Source organism: Molossus molossus, unplaced genomic scaffold (genome assembly GCF_014108415.1).
Source record: "Molossus molossus isolate mMolMol1 unplaced genomic scaffold, mMolMol1.p scaffold_m16_p_21, whole genome shotgun sequence".
Taxonomy (NCBI): Eukaryota; Metazoa; Chordata; class Mammalia; order Chiroptera; family Molossidae; genus Molossus; species Molossus molossus.
The window spans coordinates 14,031,353-14,044,301 of NW_023425357.1; the positions used below are offsets into that span (position 1 = coordinate 14,031,353).

The window sequence follows — 12,949 nt, forward strand, 5'->3', positions numbered from 1 at the left end:
AAATATAACGTAAGTTGTCAGTTTCTGTTAACTTGAAATTTATCATTATGAAGTGTCCCTCTACATGTCAAGCAATGCTTTTTTTCTTAAAGTTCACTTGCTCGAATATTAATAGCACAAGTTTTATAATAATAGAAATAATATGAGGCCTAGGATGATGGTACTTTTCTCTAGAAAGGATTTTCATTTGCTTTAAGGGCCAGAAGATGCTAACAAAACACGTTCACCTTTATGCAATGTCAGGGATTGAGGTGACCTGACGTTTGGTTTCAGTACCTGCCAAAGAATGCCCAGTTCCCTTTTACTCTTATTACTGCGGTGAAGCTCTTTGGGGGTTTACCAGGAAGCCTCTGTGGTAGGCAATGGATTTATGTTGTTTAGCCCCTTGAACCCGTCCAAAGTGCTACTCGGCTTCTCAATGAATAGAATCTTCACTCTTCTAAATCCTACAAGCTAAAACGGCAAGACATTTGTCGGAGGTCTTCTCACGGGTTCCAGGAAGTGAAAACCAGGCGCTCAGAGTAGTTGGGCACTGTCGCATCAGGGGCGCAACTTTGTCCGTTTTCTACCGGGGAACTGTTTTCCACGAGGGCGGTAATGTGGCCGTTTCCCGCTTAGCATTCTGGGACATGTAGTCCAGAGCTGCGTTTAGTCTTACACTCACAGTAAGGCCGGGCTGTAAACGTCCCCCCGTCCCGCGGAATTCTCGGAGTGTAGGTCCAACAGCTCCGTGTAAACGCAGGTACCTCCAGGCAAGAAGGGCCGTGCTGCAGAATTCTGGGAAATGTAGTTTAGGGGCTCGGATAATCGCAAGCACTTCCGCCCCTGGACGACGTCGTAGCCATGTTTTCCCAGGTTGTGGTTATTGAGGTCCGTTACACAGGACCCATTCAAACTTCGGCATGCGCCAGTGGTCCGCAGCTACCGGCCTTTCATTTGGGGAGAAAGAGGAGGAGCGGCTAAAAACGGAAGTCTGAGGCCGAGGTGGCGATTTGCATTCCCCGGGGCGAAGCGTCTTTGAGTTTGGGAATGTCCTCGGGATGGGGCGGGTTCGGTCGCTCTTCGCGGGTTTGAGGGTCTCCAGGGCCCATTGCACCCCTAACCCGGCTCCCTCACCTACCACTTCATGCGGTATCACATTGGGTGGGTTACTTAAGCCCTCTGTGCTTTAGCTTGCTGTTCTGTAAAAGGGAAATTAAAGTAAAACCGTCCTAATAGAATATTTTGGGAAAACAAAACGAGGATAGTACAAATAAAAAGGCTTAATTAAAACTGCCTGGTACGTGGGTTGTGATTAATACTACTCTAACTCTCCGAAAAGTGTCCATCTCGCAATTAGATTCTGTGAGCCCAGGAATCTGAATTGTCCTGAACTGCCGGCCTTTTCTAGGAGAGGGTTGTCTCTAGTTGGTACCGGCGATGTGATTTATTTAAGGGGATGCAAACACAATCCTGGTATTTCACAACTACTTTTCTTCCCCAGCCTTGTCTTCTCAAAAAGCATTGCACGGAGGAGGAAGCAACAGAGCCCCACGTGAGTAGGATTTGTCATTCTTCTAAGTCACATAAATTGGAGAATGAGTGGGACGTGTACTTGGACAGATATGGGTAATGATTATAACTAAGCCTTAGTTGCTAAGTTCTATCTCAAAGCTTTATACAAATAAACACATTTTTGTCACACAGTGGCTCTGTGAAGTGCTGCTCTGTGATTCGCAGGGAAAATGTTTGCCCAGGGTCACCCTGCTAGTTGGAGGCACAGCTGGGGTTGGAACCTAGGCAGTCTGAGTCCAGCACCTGAGTTCACTAATCTTTTGTATATTCTCCTTGAGCGTAGGGAACCGTCTAGAATTATATTGGGAAAGTAGGTGGGGACTTGATTATGGAAACTTTGAGAGCAAGATTTAGGCTATTCTATAGAAGAGTTTTTAAAATAGTTTTCTCAACTTTTTCACTATTTTATTTCAGGTAATGTGTACAGAGAGTGAGGCAAAAGTAGATTTACAGTTGCTTTTATGGAAAATAATACAATAATTAATAAATAATAATGCAAGAATAAACTGTGTTTTGCGTACTCATAACTGTAAACCTACTTTTGCCCCACCCTGTATTATAAAAGTAACATAATCATTATGGAAAATTTGGAAAAATACAGAAATATATAAATAAAAATTTAAATTACCCATAACCTTAGGATGTAAAAATAAACATTGTTCTCCAAGTAAAACAATGAAAATATATGTAGAACTATTCTTTCTTGATTTAATGATATCAAGATACATGAATTTAACTTGTTTTAATGTAAGCAAACTTTTTATTTTTGTCCATTATGCTGTTCATGTTAAAATAACATTCCTCTCCTGCATATTCTTTTCTTGACTTAAATGAAATATTAATTTATGGTCAAGAAGGGAGAGATAAACGACTGAGGTTAATTTCTTTACCAAAATACCAATAAATTTGTCAAACTAAAAAAAAAAGATAACCATTGTTAATGTTTTAGTAACTATGGTTCATTGTATATATTTCCATTTAGTGAAGGCTGTTTTCTTTGGGACTGCTGGTACACTGCAGTGCTTCTCAAATTGTGGTCCACAAACCAGTGGCATTGGCATCACTTGGGTAGAAATGCCCATCCTTGAGCCCCATTCTAACCTTCTGATATAGAATTTCTGCAGATCGGACCCAGGAATCTGCATTTCAACAAGATCCTGAGATGATTCTTGTGCACAGGAAAACAAGAAATTCAGGAAAGTTTCTTGAAACCGAGGCCTAAAGAAATTGACCCTGCCAGCTGTGACAGATGAAACTGAATAGGATACACCAGAGCCCTACTCAGTCCAATGATTTCCCCAATTCTACCCCCACTAATTGTCAACTGTCAGGTCTTTTTGCAAAATCCTGACATGAGCAGAAGGTACCTACAACTATAGAGACAGATTGAACAGAGTTAGAGGTCGTAAAGATATATTTCTCCCAGACTTTGGGGAGTGGATTCATTGCCATCTTTTTAACTACAGGACTTCTGTCTGAAATAGGAAGATCAACTAGTACTTATGTTAGTTAATATTAGATGTTTTGGCTGTAGTCAACATCATTAGAACTATTGTTGTTATTAGTATCACTATTTCCTAAGTTCTATAACTTTTTATTTTTTTATTGTTTATTCCTCATCTGAGGATATTTTTACATTTATCTTCAGACAGAGTGGGAGGGAGAAAGAGAGAGAGCGAGAGAGAAACATGAATGTGAGAGAGGCACATCAACTAGTTGCCACCCACACGACCCCAACCCAGGCAGGGGACAAACCGCAACCAAGGTATGTGCCCTTGGCCGGAATCGAACCCAGGACTTCCTGGTTCGCAGACCAAGACTCTCACTGCTGAGCCAAACTGGCCAGGGTTGTAACTTTTTATTTTTATATAACTTTATACTTACAGAACAGTTGCAAAAATAGTAGAAGGAATTCTCATATACTCTTTACCCAGATTCATCAATTGTTTATGTTTTGCCTGTTTGCTCTGTTGATTACCATCAGTCAGATACTTCCAGGAGCATGCCTGTAATCAAAGAGCTGAGTTTGTTTTAGTTTGCTGCAGCAAGGAAGCCTACATAGCATGGGGAGTCAGGGGATGTTGGTAAGAAGCAATTAGGAGGGTTTTGACATGTGATAGCTGAATTGGGGAGAGTTATAGGCAGTGAGAATTTGTTCTGGATTGAATGCTGTCAAGAAGCAGAAGCGCCCTGGCCAGTTTGACTCAGCGGTGAGAGCATCAGCCTGTGGACCAAAGAGACCCGGGTTCGGTTCCCACTAAGGGCATGTACCTCGGTTGCGGTTTGTCCCCAGCCCTGGTTGGAGTTGTGTGGGTGACAACCACTTGATGTGTCTCTCTCACATTGATGTTTCTCTCTCTCTCTCTTTCTCCTTCTCTCCCTCCTGCTCTATCTGAAGATAAATGCAAAGATATTTTTGGGTGAGGATTAAAAAAAAGGGAAGCAGAAGCAATTTGATAACTAAATATTGTAAAAATGTTTACCTAATAGTGGGAAAAACCAAATGAAACTGAGTTGTCAACTATTAACAAAGTAGTCACTCATGTTAGCAGTTCTTGGGCTATTTTTGTCACTGTATAATGCTTTTGTCTCTGTGTTATGGAGTCTCTTGTCTTTTTCTTGTTCACCACAATCACTGAGTGGTTTTGTCTGATTTTTGTTCATGAGTTGAAAACATCAAGTTATAGCTATTGCGGCTTTAGCTCATCCAAGCTGTTTTTTTTTTTTCTCTTGCACAGCTTTATCATACATATCTATATCTATAGATAGATAGATAGATAGATATAGATATTTTCTGAACCATCAGAGAACAAGCTACAGACAGTGATCAATAAGTAAGTAATAATGGAATTACTTACATTGATAACATACTGTTATCTAATCCACAGTCCCTATTTAAAAATTTTCAGTTTCCTAATAAAGTCTTTGAGAGCAATTTTTCTTTTCTAGTTCAAGGTCCAGTCTAGTTACATACATTGCACTTACTTTTTGTTACACTAGTCTCCTTTAATCTAGAATGATTCCTCGGGCTTTTTCTTTTTTTGTTCTTGATATTTGAACAAGTATTACAAATTATTTTGTAGAATGTCCCTCTTTTTTTGCTTTGTGTTGTATTTGTTCATGATTAGATTAAGGCTCAGCAGGGATGCCGCAGGAGTGATGAGACATCCTTCTCAGTGCTTCATATAAAGCAAATGTCAGTTTGTTGGGTTTTCCCAATTGGTGGTCTCAGCTTAGTTTTCTTGGTTAAGGTGTCTGCCAGGTTACTATTTTACCTTTTACAGTTAATACTTGAGACTGTGTAGCTATCTTATTCCTCACCAAACTTTCACCAATTTTTGCATCCATTGGTGATTTTCTTTCTTTTTTTAAATTTTAATATTTTTCTTTATTGATTTTAGAGAGAGAGGAAGGGAGAGAGAGACAGAAACATCGATGGATGAGAGAAAACATCAATTGCTGCCTCCTACACACCCCCACTGTCTTTTTTTTTATCCTCATCCAAGGACATTCCTGCATGTATCTTCAGATGGAGTGGGAGGGAGAGAGGGAGGACGAGAGAGAGAGAGAAACATCGATGTGAGAGAGAGAAACATCGATGTGAGAGAGAGACATCGAGTGGTTGCCACCCACACCACCCCAACCAGGGCCAGGGACAAACCGCAACCGAGGTACATGCCCTTAGCGGGAACCAAACCCAGGGCTCTCCGGTCTGCAGGCCAATGCTCTAACTGCTGAGCCAAACCAGCCAGGGCCCCACTGTCTTTTTAATTTAAATAAAGTATAGACCGTCAAACTATTTTTTTTTTATTGTGGCAGAGTCATGGATTTCAATTAATTTTCTTTATCTCTGTGTATATTTCTCAAAAGAGCACTTATTGCCTTATTTATTTTATTTATCCTTTTTGTTGTTGTTGTTAATCCTTACCTGAGGATATTTTTTCCATTGATTTCTAGAGAGCATGAAAGGAAAGGAGGGAAAGAGAGCAAAACATCAATGTGAGAGAGACACATCAACTGGTTGCCTCTTGCATGACCCCAAATGGGGCCAAGGATTGAACCTGTGACCCAGATATGTGCCCTTGACTAGGAATTGAGTCCTTGACCCTTCAGTCTATGGGCCAACTCTCTAACCACTGAGCAAGACCGGGCAGGGTCCACTTCCTGCTTTAAAAGAAACTTGACGTGTTTTTATACCTTTTATAAAAAGTTATTTCTGTCAATTTAAATGTTATTGTTGAGGTAACATGTAACAGAAAAAACAAAACCAGAGATTTTTCAGAAGTTGTAAGAATCCATAACAGGACAAAGCAGTAATCCCTGAAAGCCACGTATCTTACATTACTCTGTTGGTAGAAATCTCATCTATAAGGATAACACCAAACTATAGAATATCCTCTGCATTACTGAGATTGCAAAGAAGTAAGAAACCCTGACAGTGTTCTAAGAACTTTCTACCTTGTGACAATCCCATGAGGTTGATACAGTTATTCTCCCCCACTTGTAGGTGACAGAATTGAGGCAAAGAGATGTTAATTATTTCCCCAAGATGACTCTGGTAGTGAAAGCCTCGCCAGGATTTCAACCAGTGCATATTAACTCCAGCACGTGTTTCTACCTTGTCTCAATTTACACCATACCCAGCATAAAAATTACTACTGAAGAAGCTATAGGCACACTGGTGGTGACAGGGCCAGTATGTGTGGTTGGGCAGGTTGTGCCCTGAACTACTGAAAGGTGCAGGGCGGCATCCGGCATTCATGCCAAGTTCTGTTCATCAGCTGCTGCCACCCTGAGGAAAAGGCATCTTTGCAAATTCACAATGAGCAGCCACATGGGTTAGCAGCATACTTGACGGGTTTCCATTGACTTTTTTCTCCTTTCTCAGTCTATCTTCTTAGAACTCTGTTTCTACTGAAGGAAAAAGAAAAAAATGAGCATGTTCAAGGTGAGTAGGGCTTGCCTTTTTGCATTTAAAAATGTTTCCGTACTTGGAGAGTGGGCACAAGTTTTTCTCTTTCAGGGAATGTCCAGAAATTTGAGGAGTTGTTGAGTGTGTCACATGCTTGCTTTGTCCCTTTTAAGATTAATTGCTTTTGGTTTACTTTTTGTTTTATTTTATCATTTTTATTTCACAAATAAGAGAAACATTAGTAGAAATTAAAAACATCTTCTACCTTGCTACTTCCCTGCTTACAAATTAGCTGCTTTTGTATTTCCATAATCTCTTCATCATATGTATTCATACTGTGCCCTAACCAGGAATTGAACTGGCAGCCTCTTGGTGCATGGGTCGACGCTCAACCACTGACCCACACCGGCCGGGCTCATCTTTACGTTTAATGTAAAGAAAATGGATTATAAAAAAAAAGGAATCTGCTCAAATTCATACAGAAAAACAGGTCAGAGTATTGTACTCGAGTGAAATACAGAGACAGGAGGAAAGAGTGTTTTTCATTCAGAGACCTGGCAAACCCTGTTGATTTATTTCCACATATAATGCTCTTAACGTTGTTCCCATCTCAGTGGGAAGGCAGGTGCTATCAAACACTGTTGAGATTAAAACAAACATTTCTCAGGCAATTGGCAATATCAGCTAAAATGCAGAACCTTTTTAGTTAGGATACAGCAATTTCTACTCTAGGGAGTTGACTCATAACAGTGCTCAACGTGAGAACACCAGGTAAACACAAAAACAAAGCTTTTGTTTTTTTCCATAGCAGCATTTTTGTCAAGGCTACGGAAAATCAGTGTGTGAGTGTGTGGCACTGGCAGGATAGAAGGAGAAGGACTGGGAGATTTCCAAATTGTTTAGGGGCCAGAGCAACTTCCCACCCATCCTCCTCACCTTGTCAGTGCTGCCCCTCTTCCAATGGACACTGGGTGTAAGATGAGGTGTATATATTTGTTGTAGGAGGCACTGACATTCAAGGATGTGGCTGTGGCCTTCACAGAGGAGGAGCTGGGGCTACTGGACTCTGCCCAGAGGAAGCTGTACCAAGATGTGATGGTAGAGAACTTTAGGAACCTGGTCTCAGTGGGTGAGGACAACCTCCCTCTGGAGTATCTTTGTGACTTTTTTTTAGTTTTTTGGGGGAGAATGAGGGGATTTTTTAAAAATTATTTTTGTTACAGATGTTTCTCCTTTTTCCCCCATTAACACCTTCCTCTCATCCCCCCTCCCCCCAGCATTGTTATCTGTGTCCATTGGTTATGCTTATATGCATAAGTTCTTTGGTTTATCTCTTCCCTCCCCCTCCCCCTCTCCTCTGAAGTTTGTCAGTCTGAACCCTAGTTCCATGGCACATACCTAAGTTGCAGGTTCAATATCCAGTTGGGCACGAATGGGAGGTAGCTCATCAGTGTTTCTCTCTCACATCAATATTTCTCTTTCTCTCTCTCTCAGTCGCTCCTTCTTCCCCTCTCTCTAAAAAAAAAAAAAAAAAGCAATGAATATACCCTTGGGTGAGAATTAAAAAAAAAGGGGGGGGGGTAGAAAATATCAGAGCTCCTTAAAAAGAATAGAACATTGCAGCTAAAACTGGCCAATTGCATAAGTGGTCTGAGAACCATTGAGAGGAGATTTTATGAAAATAGACAGTTAGAACTGGGCCATATGACTTCTGTTTTAGTAACACATACCTATACATATGTACCTGGGTCATGAAGTAAATGCTATTTTATTTGTTCAGTAGGTCATGACAAAAAGTTTTTTGCAAAACACTGCTTTCAACATCTTTAATATGCAGTTAGAACTCAAATTTTAGCTCTGCTCCAGTATATTCAATTGAAACTTGTGACTTTGCATGTTCTCAGGACATCAACCCTTCAGACAAGATATATCATATACAGAAAGAGAAGAGAGGCTTTGGATGATGAAGATATCACCCCAGATGGAGAGAAATTTAGGTAAGCAGTTGTGAGTTTTTGTAGTTAACTGTCTATCCATTTCTCACCACCCCTGTGCCCTCACACAGTTGAAATGGTCAAATCTTTTTCCTGTATTATTGTAGCAGCCTTTGTACTGGTTGCCTGCTCTCAAAAAATAGTTTGTAAATTAGCTTCTCCTTTGGAAGATTTGCACAGTTGCATCCCATTTGCTTCTTGCAAAGTCTACATCCATAATAAGAAATAGATCTTACATCGTTATCTCTACAAACATCTTACATATGTGTATATTTATATGTATGATGTTAGAAGCTGTTTTATGTAATGAAACCTTTACTGCTTGTGATGATTTCTAGCCTGTGTCTTGTAAATAACATAGCACAAGCTATTGAATTTATTTCATAGCTCACTAATAAAGTATATCCTACTTTGGAAATTATTCTTGTTAAAGGCCAATGTATCGCCATATAAAATTTTTCATGCTATTTTCAGAGAGACAGCATTCTTCCCTAGCCTCTAAATTTTTATTCCTATTTGGGAAAATAACGTTTCAGACAGTACAAAACTCTTAGAAGAATCCAAATTGTCCGGTTTTTCTTTCATTCCAAGTGATTCTTAGCACCTTTTTTTTTTTTTATCCTCACCCGAGGATATTTTTCCATTTTTTGTACAGATAGAGTGGGAGGGAGAGAGAGGAAGGGAGAGAGAGAGAGAAACATCGACGTGAAGGGACACATTGAGTGACTGCCACCCGCACGACCAACCAGGGCCGGGGACAAACTGCAACCGAATACGTGCCCTTAGCGGGAACCGAACCCGGGTCTCTCCGGACCGCAGGCCGACGCTCTAACCGCTGAGCCAAACCGGCCAGGGCGATTCTTAGCACCTTTGACTTTATCCTCAGTATTAAACCTGTTGGTGTACCACTGCCTCTACTGTAGTCTTTTAACTTCTCAGCAAACTGTACTTTTTGATCCTTTTTCTATTTCAGATACCTTCCTTGTAAAAGCACTTTTGCTTTTATGACTCGATTCAAATTTAAGCTGGGATTTAGAGTTATATAAAATCCCAGAAATCAAACTGTCATTCATCTATATATGCATTTTTTGAGCACCTACTAACTGCCAGCCACTGTTACAGCTTTGAACAGTCCAAAATGCTTTTCCTTGTTGATACTGTGTTATGATAGGAAAGACATATAATTTATCAAAAATTACTTAAATAATATGTCAAATGGCAGTCATTTTGTTTTAAATGGGTTTCATTAATGCTAAATGTTTGGGAGCTTAACAGACCACCCCCTGGTTTCTGTCTTTATATAAACCAGAGAACTTGATATGTGGTAAAAATAAATAAATAAATAAGCTGAACCATCTCAAGATTCATTAAAGTCTTATTCTGTGACCCTGGCCAGTTTGGCTGAGCAGTTAGATCATAGGCCTTCAGACTGAAGGGTTGCATGTTTGATTTGCAGTCAGTGGCATGTACCTGGGTTGTAGGTTCAGTCCCCAGCCCTGTTTGGAGTCATGTGGGAGGAAACTATTCGATGTGTCTCTATCACATGGATATCTCTCTCTCTCTCTCTTGCTCTCTCTCTCTCTCCCCCCCTCCTCTCCCTCTCCCTCCCCCCTCTTCCACTCTATCTAAAAAAAATCAATGGAAAAGTATCCTCAGGGTGAGGATTAACAACAACAAAAAAGTCTTATATTGTGTGTACTAAGTGTAAAATCTTGAATCTTTTTTTTTTTTTTTTTTAATCTTCACCCGAGGATATTTTTCCTTTTTTTTTTTTGTACAGATAGAGTGGGAGGGAGAGAGAGGAAGGGAGAGTGAGAGAAACATCGATGTGAAGGGACACATCGAGTGGCTGCCACCCGCACGACCAACCAGGGCCGGGGACAAACTGCAACCGAAGTACGTGCCCTTAGCGGGAACCGAACCCGGGTCTCTCCGGACCGCAGGCCGACGCTCTAACCGCTGAGCCAAACTGGCCAGGGCTAAAATCTTGAATCTTTGAACAAAGCTCTCACCTGTCCATATCTCTGAATTCTTTGTCTATATAGGCAAGAGCAATCAAAGTGAGTTGAGGACTGTTCAGGACGGAGGACCACATGAAGAGCTTTCCTACTGGAAGATCTGGCAACAAATTGTAAATGACTTAACCAGGTGTCAAGACTCCATGATAAATAGTTCTCAGTTCCACAGTCAAGGTGATTCCCCCTGCCAGGTTGGGGCAGGACTATCTATTCACATTTCTGAGGATGAAAACTATTTACTAAATCATAAAATGGATAGTGCCAGTGACACTGGAAATCCAGAATTTCAGACTTTGAGAGCCCAGGGTTCTTGGAAGAAAACTTCCCTGACTGAGTCACAGAATTATCAGAATAGATATCAGCAAATTTCCATAAAAAATAAATTCTGTCAGTATAAACAGAATGCTGGCACCATCAATTGGGTATCATATCGCCTTGATGATTGTGGAGTACACAGTGAAAAATCTTATAGTTACAATAATTATGGAAGAGACAGCATGAAAATGTCAACATTGGATCAGAATACTATGACTCACACAGGACAAAAACCTTATCAGTGTAATGAATGTAAAAAATCCTTCAGTGATCTCTCCACCTTTGGTCTTCATCAGCAAGTACACTCAAAAGAGAAATCACATATATGTAGTGAATGTGGAAAAGGCTTCTGTTATAGATCAGCTCTTCATATTCATCAGAGAGTTCACATGGGAGAAAAATGCTATGAATGTGATGATCATGGTAAGGAATTCAGTCAAAGCTCATATCTGCAAAATCATGAGAAAGTCCACATTGTAGAAAAACCATTCAAATGTGAGGAATGTGGGAAAGTCTTCAGTCGAAGATCTGCGCTTACTGTTCATTGTAAATTACACACGGGAGAGAAACCATATAATTGTGAGGATTGTGGGAGGGCCTTCAGTCAGGCCTCTCATCTTCAGGACCATCAGAGAGTCCACACTGGGGAGAAACCATTCAAATGTGACGTGTGTGATAAGAGCTTCAGTAGGAATTCACATCTTCAGTCCCATCAGAGAGTCCATACAGGAGAGAAACCATATAAATGTGAAGAGTGTGGGAAGGGCTTCATTTGTAGCTCAAATCTATACATTCATCAGAGGGTCCACACAGGAGAAAAACCCTACAAATGTGAGGAATGTGGTAAAGGCTTTAGTCGGCCCTCAAGTCTTCAGGCCCACCAGGGAGTCCACACTGGAGAGAAATCATACATTTGTAGTATGTGTGGTAAAGGCTTTACTCTGAGTTCAAATCTTCAAGCACATCAAAGAGTCCACACTGGAGAGAAACCATACAAATGCGATGAGTGTGGGAAGAGCTTCAGGAGGAACTCCCATTATCAAGTTCATCTGGTGGTTCACACAGGAGAGAAACCCTATAAATGTGAGATATGTGGAAAGGGCTTCAGTCAGAGTTCATATCTTCAAATCCATCAGAAGGCTCACAGTATAGAGAAACCTTATAAGTGTGAAGACTGTGGGCAGGGCTTCACTCAGAGTTCACGACTTCAGATTCATCAGCTGATTCATACTGGGGAGAAACCATACAAATGTGAAGAATGTGGAAAAGGATTCAGTCGTAGAGCAGATCTTAAAATTCACTGTAGAATCCACACAGGAGAGAAACCATATAATTGTGAGGAATGTGGGAAAGTATTCAGGCAGGCCTCAAATCTTTTAGCCCATCAGAGAGTCCACAGTGGAGAAAAACCATTCAAATGTGATGAGTGTGGGAAGAGCTTTGGTCGGAGTTCACATCTTCAAGCCCATCAAAAAGTCCACACTGGAGAAAAGCCATACAAATGTGAGGAGTGTGGAAAGGGCTTCAAGTGGAGCTTGAACCTTGACATGCATCAGAGGGTCCACACAGGGGAGAAACCGTATAAGTGTGGGGAGTGTGGGAAGCACTTCAGTCAGGCCTCGAGTCTTCAACTTCATCAGAGTGTCCACACTGGAGAGAAACCATATAAATGTGATATGTGTGGTAAAGTCTTCAGTCGGTCTTCACAGCTACAATCTCATAAGAGAGTTCACACAGGGGAGAAACCTTATAAGTGTGAGATATGTGGTAAGAGTTTCAGTTGGCGATCAAATCTTACAATTCATCAAAGAATCCATGCTGGTGATAAATCCTCTAAAAGTGATAGAACTGATAAGAACATGAGTCTACACAGGTAAAATGTTTTGTAAAAAACAAAAGTGTCATGTGAATTCTTCCAATCATCAAGTTCAAAAGAAACTTTTTTTGAAAATAATAGTTTATTGGATTTTTAGAGAGAGGAAGGAGAGAGGGAGAGAGAAACATTGATGTGAAAGCACAACATTGATTGGCTGCCTCCAGCATGCCCCCTACGTGGGAGGGGAACCAAGCTGCAGCCCAGACATGTGCCCTTGATCAGGAATCAAACCATCAACCTCTTGGTGCATGAGACAGGACATCACCCTACCAACTAGCCA

The 12,949-nt window shown here is 40.8% G+C and overlaps 1 protein-coding gene across 1 annotated transcript; it reads left to right on the top strand.

Annotated features, from left to right (window-relative positions):
* The first annotated feature begins 874 nt into the window (after window positions 1-874).
* LOC118638931 (zinc finger protein 226-like) lies at window positions 875-12,656 on the top strand. Its single transcript, XM_036275075.1, is given in 7 exon segments — window positions 875-984; window positions 1,484-1,534; window positions 6,443-6,502; window positions 7,469-7,595; window positions 8,371-8,463; window positions 10,506-12,439; window positions 12,441-12,656. Coding segments are annotated over 5 exon segments (2,385 nt in total). The 5' UTR covers window positions 875-984; window positions 1,484-1,534; window positions 6,443-6,487.
* The last annotated feature ends 293 nt before the right edge of the window (window positions 12,657-12,949 follow it).